This window comes from Symphalangus syndactylus, chromosome 3 (assembly GCF_028878055.3).
Source record: "Symphalangus syndactylus isolate Jambi chromosome 3, NHGRI_mSymSyn1-v2.1_pri, whole genome shotgun sequence".
Lineage (NCBI taxonomy): Eukaryota > Metazoa > Chordata > Mammalia > Primates > Hylobatidae > Symphalangus > Symphalangus syndactylus.
In genome coordinates, this window is record NC_072425.2 from 121,960,879 (window position 1) to 121,971,780 (window position 10,902).

Here is a 10,902-nt window from a genome sequence, read left to right on the forward strand (position 1 = left end):
GCTGTCTTCCCCCATCTCTCCAGCTGAGCTCTAAATTATTTGAAGTCAGATACCTGCTGTAACTTGTACCACATCCCCAAAGCAGAAAGCCCAGCAAATGATCTTTCTTTTTTTTAAAAATGGCACAAAATAAATTTTTGTTCAAGAAAGTAATAAAAACATTGCTATGTTTGTAAGTCTGATTTTCTTTTTTAAATTTTTATATTTTATTTTACTTTAAGTTCTGGGAAAGAAAGGTGCCAATAGCCTGTTTGGGTCTGACAGATTAAGTCGAACACTCTAAATTCCTTAGTCACTCTCAGTTCCAGTCCCTGTTTCTTCAGTGTGGGAGAAAAATGAGGACAAGTTTTCATTTTTCTAACAGATTTATTATTTCAAAAAAGTTTACTATTCAGCAGACATAATTCCAAAAACCTTTACAGAAGGATCTCTTCTTCCTTCCTGTGAGAAAAAGAAATAATAATAAAAAAAAAATAGGAAAGAATTTTGTTAAAGACTTGGAAGTTATAAAGTTATACCACCAATGGGAACATACACAATTTTAAAAGGAAAGACCACATGCTATGTTTAAATATACCCTGCTGAGGTGAAGGACCGAAACATCCAGAAGTGAGAGTTCATGGTCTTACAGCCACTTCTAGGCCAATATCAGCTGAATCTCAGAAGAGGTCTAAATGAAAAACTTTGGGAGAAGAGCAACATGCTCTGCACTGATCAGAAGAAAGGCATTACTTCAGTATTTTCTGTAAATGGCTTGATTATCCCTTATCCAAAATGCATGCTACCAGAAGTATTTCAAATTTTAGATATTTTTGTATATTGGAATTCAACAGTATACTTACTGGTTTAACATCCCTAATCCAAAAACCTATAATTTGAAATGTTTTAATAAACATTTCCTTTGAATATCTTGTGAGCGCTCACACAGTGTTGGATTTTAGAGCATTTCAAAATTCAAATTTTTGGATTAAGGATTCTCAGCCTGTAGACCTAGAGTTCTTGACTAAAATGGACTTTCAGTACCCTTTCCTCAACCTTCCCACACTCCCGACCATACACATGTACCTGCCCACAGACATTCATACAGTTTCCTTATTTTAATGTCCTGGGAAGAGGTAGAAACATCTTGTCAAAGTCACTCTTTCAGTGGTGGGCATCTGTGCTCTACCATCTGGCTGCTCAAATGAAAATCGAACCTAAAAGAGTAAAGAGAGTCTGTAGCCCTTTTTTTGTTTGCTGAGATATTTTTTCAAGAGTTTCTTGAGTTATGCCAAAAAACTACAACAAATATAGCAAAATAAGTGACAAAAACAAAAAGTACTTCCATCTGCAACAAGTAGAACCATATATGTATGTAAGCATTGAATGACCCTCCTCAGGGCATTTTAAATCTGCTGCTGGATCTAATAGCCATCAGAGACACAGGTAAATTAGAGTGCATTCATTTGTCTCTGCAGGGCAGGAGCGGGGTGAAACTAAATGACTGTTTTCTCAAGGCTGTGGGTCTTAACAGATTGGATTAGGATCCTAGGTTTGTCCACTCTCCAAAGAACTCCAAAACTCTTTTGGAAAGAAGGGCATTGTTGGAAGATAAACATGTCTGGATCTGCTTTCTATGCTTCCAATTGCAATAGCCAAGCATTCAGGGAAATAGAGTGAAATAGCATCCACTAGAGTCGTACCTTGCGGAAAATTTCCTCCACATCACAGGAACAGGCATATTCTTGCAGATGTTCAATGAGTCTCATAATAAAAACAGAACCCTTTGTGGGATGTCTCCAAGAAACATTATCTATGGATAAAGCACATTTCAAATCTCAAGACTGGCTCTTGACTGAAGAAAGAGAAGAAACCCTGGTATTTCTACTCCAGCTGAGGGATGTTTGAAATCATAAATTTAGTAGCAAATAAGGAAAAGGCAGAATGGGGTAGAGGGGAGTGATTGGGATTTGGAAACGAAATATCTAAATGTACATTCCCAAAGTGGTATTACTGACTGTGATTTAAGTTAATTATGCATTCTGATATTTAATAGACTCAGCTAGCTATACAGGGGATGGTAATAACTCCATACACAAGAGGTATCTGAGGTCATGCAAGTGTTTGAGATAACCCAGGATATGCAATACTCAGCCTACATGGAGTAATTATATTAACAAATTCTCAATTTATGTACTTCATAAAAGATTAATCGAAATTAAATAACATTGACAGTAAGATATTTACACACAAAAAGTTAACTATAAAAATCATAAAACAGAACAAAAGTAGAAACCTAGGAGGAGTAGATAAGGAAATAAGCACATTATATTGGAGGAAAAAAGTTCTTATGAAGAAGAGAAATATTAAAGAAAAACAATATTAATTTATTACATAGTAGACACAGAAGTAATGAAGGCATAAAATTATGCAAAGGAAGGCATAAGAGAAAAGCAGCAACAATAGCTCTGTATATAATGACAGACACATTCTTTAATGACACATTTTAGCCAGTTATAATGGTCATAAAGTATATATTGATAATAAAATTCTATTTAGAAACACAGCTATCTCAGCTAAATGAAGCCTTTAACTGAGACTTGTTCTAGTAAAAGGAAGTAAGTGAAAGATATGGTGGAGACAGATATCTCTGCAAATGTTTTGTGAAATTAAGGAAGTAGATAATTATTTTTCTTCAGGAGATCACTATGATGTGGTTGGGATTGGCACAGCAGAATGTGGAGATAGGTTTAACATGGAAGTTATAGATAACTGAATTGGAGTTTCTGACAGTCATCTGGAAGGGAGGAGTAAGGAAAGTGAAAGAAAAGAAAGACACATAAATCAGCCAGATTGATGATGAGAAGCCAGGGGCCTACAAAGAACTACTTAGAGAGCAGTGAATGGCATGTGGAAGGCTGGGATCAAAGGATACTAAAGAACAGTTCTGTCTAATATTAAACTCTGCTATATGTACTCAGGCTGAAAATATATGGTGTTTTTGGGTGGTGTCATTGTTTCTGATCACTGTGGAAAAAAATTATTGAGTTCTACATCAGGGCATGTTCAACACAATGTAGAACCAAGCTTCTTCTGAAAGAAGATATCTCATTTTAGAAAATATTTTAGAAAACTTAACTATTTGGGCAGAGGCAGGGCCTTTGGGCCAGAAGTGACCAAGAGAATGCGAGTCCTCTCAGGAAACTGCCAAAGGTGGTGAATGAAAGGATTTAAATAATTTTTATTTAAACCTTGCTTAGAAAAGTAACTGAATTAAGTTATCAAATATATACATTTTAAATAATAGCAGTTTTTTAATGTGTGCTTTATTTTGTGTCGTGCCCAATATTTCAAATATATTAATTTATTAAATCCTTAGAAAAATAATATTTATATTCACATATTAGTGAGCAATTCAAGGAAAGCCCAAGGAGGAACTAGTGGAACTGTTTTACAAAATACTAAATGTCTGCGTCAGTCAATAATAGCAAGATTCTTACTCCAAAGCATACATTTAGAAAAATTCAAATATATTCTGTCTTATACACTTCATGCTTCTACGTAAAACCCATTTTAATTTAGGGCCCCAAAGTGCCTCGCTTGCTGTTCTACTTTTCGGAACCTTGCTCCTACTCTTCTCCTATAAATATTTGATGTCTGGGCAAATTGGACTAATGAATGATCTCAACATGGCGGAATTTTCTGTGCAGAGTCATATTCTAATGTACTACAGCACATACCATCTTCCATTTAATTCTCTGTTATCGCTCAAAGTTCCAAAAATATTTTGAAACATAGATGAATTCTTTAATTAGTAATGCATTGAACGGATATGTAAAATTGATCTCTTGGATAAAGAAAATTGCGTGTATAACTTGGAACAAAGGTTGAGTTGGTCTTGAGTTGTTAATCACCACCTCTAGTAGGTGATTGTCACTTTTTGTATTGATAGCCCCAACAAAGATGTCCTGGTAGAAACCTGTTACCTGGTGTGGAAGAGCAGAAAGCGATAAAATCCTTCTCTATGTGGGCTTTCTTAATAGCATCATCCTCAAACTCTTCTGTAGTTGGTAAAGATACGTTTCTAGAAACTCCTGCTGAATCTTTTAACCACACCACACCATAGCCGTCTGGAAAGACACAATTTGATTTGTTACTACTATCAATGGCTGAGAAGATGTTTTCCTCCCAGCCTCTGTTCAATGAGATTTATTAATGTGTTTGCTCTATCATTAATTCACATGCAAATACACACCTACATTTCAGTTACAATCTTTTCAACAATTTTTATCTTTTCTAACCATCAAACAAATTGTAAAAATTTCCAAACATCAAAATCTCAAGCTTGAATATGGAACAAATATCTACCAACCAGCCATTCAATTCACAGAAGCTGCAATCTGGAATACTGACAGTCCATGTTCTTTGACATTAAAAGACAAACAATAAGAAACCAGAAATTCCTGGATTCATACAGAGTAAGATAGTATTTGATTGTCTGGTGTTCTCAAAGGCATCATCACTCACCACCACGGCAGGCCTGGATGATGATCACCTTCGGTTTGTCCTTCAAACTTGGGCAGTTCTTGGTATTCAACATTTTAAAGATTGTATTGAGTTGTAATACATCTGGGACTTGCTCAGAGTGTTTCTTCCCACATATGCCTTCCAGAATACCATGAGACATGAACACCAGGAATGTGCTGTCAGAGGTCTTGTGCTCTGGGCGGTGTGCAAATGCCTGTAGCTCTGTAGTCATGTCCTGAAAGAGACCATATTACTGATTTTCGACTGTAATTAACTCTCATGGTACCTTGGAAAGTCAATAAATAAATACTTAAGGAGTTTCTTAAGGAATTCCATGACAAACAATGGGGTGCCAAAAAAAAACGCACTCTTAGTTTCAAGAAAGGTGAAGGAAAGTGTTATAGGAAGTCATCCAGAGTTATCTTGTAGAGAGACGGTGGCATTACTGAGTCAATAAAACATTTCCCAATTCAGTTATACCAGGCTTGTGCTGAATGACTCTTATGTTAGAAAGGACCATGTAGTATCCAGCACTTTCTCATGGCAAGTTTGTATTTTAGATTATCAAGAGATTACATTTCTTGGTCTTACAACCAAGCTTTCTAATATTATTTAGTTATACGAGGGGCATAACCATGTTTCTGTTGTATAATAGAACTTACCGAAGCAGCAAGATTTTTTTTCACATCTACGCTGTACCCCAGATTTTGTAGCAGCATTGTCATGCCTGCGATGTCAACCTCAGCTCCAGTTCTTCTGGGAAGAGTGTCAAATTCTTCATTGCAGATAATGAGAGCAAGACGTGTGCGGCTTGACTTGTCCATTATTGGATAAATCTGTAGGAAATGCAGTTTGAATGAACAGCCTTGTTCTCTCCAATTAAATATTTCCCTTACTGGTTTATGACAGCTTCCCCTTCCTTAGTCCTATCAAGATACCAAACCCCATGAACCATACACTGAAAAGGGGGAACAGAAATGAATGCTGCTTCAAGAGTATGCGTGGACATTACAAATGCCCAGATGGCAGCTGAGCTTCTGACTTCATTGTTCTTGATAGGTAGGATTTTGAAAGATGCACAAGCTTTGAAGCAAAAATGACTGAATTCTAAAACTGATTGTTCCAATTTCTGATTCTTTTTCTTTGGGAAAAATATTTAACAATCCCCTGTCTCAGCTTCTTGATCTCTAAAATGGGTTATCTTTAAGGTTAAAAATTATGTATTATCATGTGCAAAATGCTTAGAACAATGCCCATTCATAATAAGCATTCAATAGCTGCCATCACTGATGTTATTTACCCAGGAAGTGGATCCAATTTGGAACTCTTTCTATAAACCTGGGATCCTAGGATATAGAAATTCTTTATGTAAGGGGAGCAGAAGTATGATTCTCCAGAACTGCTCAATGAAGTTGGCTCTAAGAATAAGCCACTGCATTTCAGAACTGCCTCAAGTGTTCCTTTCACCCCACTCTATCCTTGTGTCCTGAGCATGGCACCTCTGCCGGCTTTTCTTTCCATATCCTTTGAGCTTCTTCTAGGGAGCAAAGCTTGACATTCCCTTCTGAGCCTGAGGATGTGGGCATAGTTGGGTTGTCCTGCACTGCCTGAAGAGCTGCAAGAGACAAAGAACATCATGAACAGTGGCATCCCTGTTTCTTCCGCTTTGTGTTTGTTACAGCCTCACCTACGGATAAAGCCACAGAAGAGGAAATGCACTCTGAGGAGGACAATCCTGAGCTACATCATTAACACAGCTGAGTGAGTTTGCTCCGAATAGAGCACATTTCAAGCCAGAGATTTCCAGGTATGCGTTACAAGTATCTTCTTTCATATTTCAGGATCAGCCTTTCTACAAGCATTTTAGATACTAACATAGAAAGGGAAAATTTCAATTCTATGCCTGATGAAACACTCAGAAAACAAACAATGTGTGAGATAAAATAGTTAGAATATAAACTTTTTTCAAAATATTCAAACCCTAGGATAAAATTTAATGGGATCAGGTCTTAATTTAATCTACTAAAATATTTTTTAAAATACATGTTTATCTTTTTATTTATTTAGTTAATATACATGGTAGTAAGCACTAGGAATATTTTTTAATGAATCTTTGTCCTGTCCTTCAGGATATCTTCCTTCTATGTATCTATATGAAAGGACATGAATATTGAATATACGAACTAGGATGAAGATATAATGATAAATGCTAAAATCAAGGTACACACTAGGTGGATTCATAGCACTAAACATTAATTGCACAGACACATAGGAAATGTTTTCACAGTTTATGTAAGAAAATCCTTGAGCTTTTTATTTCATCACAGGTTCAACACAGTCCAACAATGTGATGTCCTTGTTAAAGAAATTAATGTAACCTTTGTTTTAAAATAGAAATAAGTTTTCTAGATGTGTGGAGGATCTTTTAGAAACTATTAAGGCAAAAAATAATATTTAATTTTAAAAACAAATTTGAAAAATGGTTATACAATCAGTTAGATAAACAAAGGCAGCATGAAATGTGTTGATGTGGAGAAGAACTAATTAGAATAGATATATTGGAGAAAATTATAGAATAATCATTTGTTGGATAAAATGTTGGATTCCTTCATAAAGAAGTGTGAAAACAATAGAAAAAACTAAATAGAAGTAGTTAGGTTATTTTTGAGCTATTTTTTCATAGTAAAGAAGCCAGTATTTCTTTATATATTGAATATCCCATGCTGTGAAACATTTAAGAAAATATTCATGATATCCAACCTTAATAAATTCAGTAGAGTAATATCTGAACTTGATAAATAATTTGCATTCCTAGCCTCTACATTGCTTTCAGATATAAGTTTCTTTTAAGGGTGCACTATGGGAATAGGGGTTCTTTAATAAAATAATAGAAGTAGAAATAGAGAGACGGTTCCAAATTTGAGAAAAGCCTGCATAAAACTTGGCCATGGCTTGAATGTTAGAGGTACATGAGAAAAAAGGGTCCCATATGAGTTTCAAGTTCCTGGTTTGAACAACTGGTTACGGTGGCACCAATAACCAAGTTACACAAAACCGGAAGAGAAGCAGGGTGTGAAAGTGTGGCATGTTCAACTCTGGGAAAGTTTAGAATAAGGTGTCTCTGGGAGATGGGAGTGAATATTTCAGTAGGCTTAAATAATGAAGCTTGGTACTTATTTGAGTAATCAGAATTTGAGACACAGATTCAGAATTTTTAATATAAACGTGGAGAATGAAGCTGTGGAAACAGTTTCTACAAAGCAGAATAGATTACAAAAAGAAAATTATATGACCAATCTATGAGAATTCTCCATAGCCCATTTACCCACGGTTCATCCTACAAAGTTAATGTCAAGGAAGATGTGGGTCAAAGAATGCTCTTCCTTTAAAAACAGCATTACCTGGAAAGGAAGAAAGTACTCCTTGAGAGTCTTGCATATTAAGGGAATTTCCAGATGTTTGATCTATGAAAAGATAAAGGATATTGAAGTAGTCACTTATTATCTCTGGAAAACTTTACCCCAATCTGTGAAACACTCCCCACTAAAAATTTCTCCCATAACACTGACTGACTGACATTAAATAATGTTCAAGATGTTCTTTAATTTAGAGAGTGGTGGGAGGTAGAAAATGAAAGAGGCATTGATAGAAAAATACATGTTTATTACACATAGATGAAAACAGAAACATCTGTAATGTCTGCTTAGACAGGCGTAAGTCTTAGCTAACCCTTACAACAGAAGGCTTTTGCTTTCAAAGAACATCTCCCTCTGAAGTGGCTTTAGGAAGTGCCACAGACATCAATGACTGGGAATCCACCAGAACTCTCATCCTCACCACGTGGTAGATCCAAGTGGTCATGAGATTTGGCCAGCTCAGTTCCTGAGCCCTGTATTGGGCCTGAGGAAGGTTGCAAGTGGAGGATTTCCAGGCCTCACAGCATGATCCACAGCCTGGTAACAGGCAACCGGGTGATCTTACTCAAAGAAAATACAAGGAGGCAACTGGAGGAATGAGCCCACTAGAAATCTTTACTTTTCTATATGTTTAATGCGTTCTCTGAGTGTATCGCCCATGTGTTCTCTGAGTGTATCGCCATCATTGAAATATATTTTATTCTTTTAGGAGGGTAAAATTTTGGAGAAAAGTTATAAAAAGTATTTGATTATAAACTTTAAAGCTTCATGTGACTTTACAACTACATAAGTGCCTACGGACCCCTTGCATTCAACAAAAATAAATCCACAAGTAAATATTTTGCCTTGCCAGGAACACTGGAACACACAGCCTGAAGCTTTTCAGATGGTTCTCATGAGCTTCAGCAAAGGAGCTACCACATAATCAGAACAGGAAATGAGCTTTAATCAGAAGAGTACCACTGAGGATGAAGGAAAAGAATCAAAAGGAGAGTCAAGGGACATGCAATAGAGACCCTGCTACAGAAATATGGCCCTGAAGCCAGAGATAAGAAAGTTTTCTTCAAATTAACATAAAGGCAGGCATGAAGAGAGGCCCTAGGTGAACTTGAGTGTGAGTCACTGACCCTTACCTGCTGAGAGTCCCAGCGTCTGTGCCAGGTACTTGTCTTCTTCACAAATGTATGTGATGCAAATTTGGCATGCCTGTGCCCCTTTCGGAGTAACGGAGTCAATCAAAGCTCGGGTCTTATCCATAACTGTAGCATTTTCACGTTTTACTTTCTCCATCTCTTCCTGGTTCAGCACCCTTGTCTGTAATAATTCATCCAGTAAGCCATTTATTGTACCTTCACCCATGGAACGGATAAACAGTTTTCTCTTCTCCTTCAGGACCTTGTCTGTTTGGAGCACAAGGGTTTCTCACATCATGAAAACAGCCTCATATTCCTCTCATGTAATCAACAGAAAGTGACCTCATTAGATTTCATCAGTGAAATGTCCCCCTCCTCACAGTTGGGTAATCCCTCTTCTTACTGTATCGCTGTCCTACTTGTTTCCCTCAATAGTCTCCATACATGTGCATGGAGTGGCCTGAAGACTGAGTTTACCATTTCCACATTAGTCCCTGGAAAGCAGAGATCATCCTTTTATGTCCCGTGTTTATTTATCTCTGATTAATAAAGTAATGAAGCAGAAATAGCCCATTTCATTTAGGAACCACTGCTGCTAGTACTCCTCCAGTGCCGATTCTGTACCCTCTGTCAGACTTTCAACATGTAAGTAAGAGTTTAATTAAGATTGCAAAATGACAGCAGGCTTCCCCTAAAGCCTCAGTTCCTTCCTGGGCTTGCCTTTCCTTTCTAAAGGCTCAAAAATCTTCTAGTTCCTTCTCTCCTCCCTCTCCCCGCTTTTCCTCACTTCTACTCAAGTAAACTTCCACAGATACTAATTATGGCTTCCAGAAGAGCCAGCGCCTTCCAAAACTCTTTGTTCCCAGGGACCTGTTCTTTGAACAGTAAAAGACTCACCGGCCATGGCTTTTCTCTCCCCCCTTCTTGTGTGACTGAAACTGAAAGTATGCTTCGCCTTCCTTTTTGGCAGGGCCTGTACACGTATTGGGAAATACTCACTGTGCATGTATATGCATATCTTTTTCTTCCCGTTAAAGAATCAGAACTGTAGCCTGCATCAGGTAGTGTATCCATGGGAAATTTTCTTCACCAGCCCTTGGATAAATCAGGGTAGGAGGGGAATGGGGCTTGGAGAGTAAGACAGGATTGAAAAAGTATGTGTACAATTAAATTCACACAGTGAAGAATTTCTCAATCATTAGAAAGCTTGACGGAGAAAAGTAACACAACCTTTGGAGTATGTGAACCACTGTTCCCCTGACCCCACTTCATAGCTCTTGGGAAAGTTGTGGGTAATGTATGTCCCTGTGAAACATTTTTGCTTTAAGAAATGGAAACATTTTTCACCGGAATTAAAGCTTTTCTTATTTAATGTCCTTCTTTTCACATTGCTTTTTCCTTTCTTTCTTTCTTTCTTTCTTTTTCTGATACAGGGTATCATTCTGTCATGCAAGCCGGAATGCAGTTATTCGACCTTGGCTCACTGCAGCCTCTACTTCCCAGGCTCAGATGATTCTTCCAACTCAGCCTCCCGAGTAGCTGCAATTACTGGCACATGCCACCATGGCCAGCTAATATTTGTATCTCTTGTAAAGACAGGGTCTCCCTGTGTTTCCTAGGCTTGTCTTCCGCTCCCAGGCTCAAGCAATGTGCCCACCTTGGTCTCCCAAATTGCTAGGATTACAGGCATGAGCCACCCACCCATCCTGGAGGGTTTATTTTTGAGGGAAATTGCATTGTAGAGGCCCAGAGCATAGGCTCTGGAATCAGAATGTTGAACTTAGCATTTTAAACTTCCCTTCCTCGGCAAGATATTGAACTTCCCTATGCATTGGTTCCTCTGTATG

The 10,902-nt window shown here is 37.4% G+C and overlaps 1 protein-coding gene across 7 annotated transcripts; it reads right to left on the bottom strand.

Annotated features, from left to right (window-relative positions):
• Positions 1–346: 346 nt before the first annotated feature.
• Positions 347–10,054, bottom strand: CASP1 (caspase 1). Of its 7 annotated transcripts, none has more exons than XM_055272938.2 (10): positions 9,953–10,054; positions 9,056–9,322; positions 7,908–7,970; positions 6,006–6,121; positions 5,169–5,342; positions 4,507–4,741; positions 3,966–4,109; positions 1,683–1,792; positions 1,066–1,196; positions 347–441 (listed from the first exon to the last, which is right to left on the bottom strand). In XM_055272938.2, the coding sequence occupies exons 1-9, from the start codon at positions 9,957–9,959 to the stop codon at positions 1,098–1,100; spliced, it is 1,215 nt and encodes a 404-aa protein (XP_055128913.1). In that variant the 5' UTR covers positions 9,960–10,054; the 3' UTR covers positions 347–441; positions 1,066–1,097. The 7 variants fall into 7 exon arrangements, with proteins under 7 accessions (XP_055128913.1, XP_063491086.1, XP_055128915.1 ...); XM_063635016.1 differs by having other exon boundaries at positions 9,056–9,236; positions 9,953–9,998; XM_055272940.2 differs by lacking the exon at positions 7,908–7,970 and having other exon boundaries at positions 9,953–10,021.
• Positions 10,055–10,902: the final 848 nt, after the last annotated feature.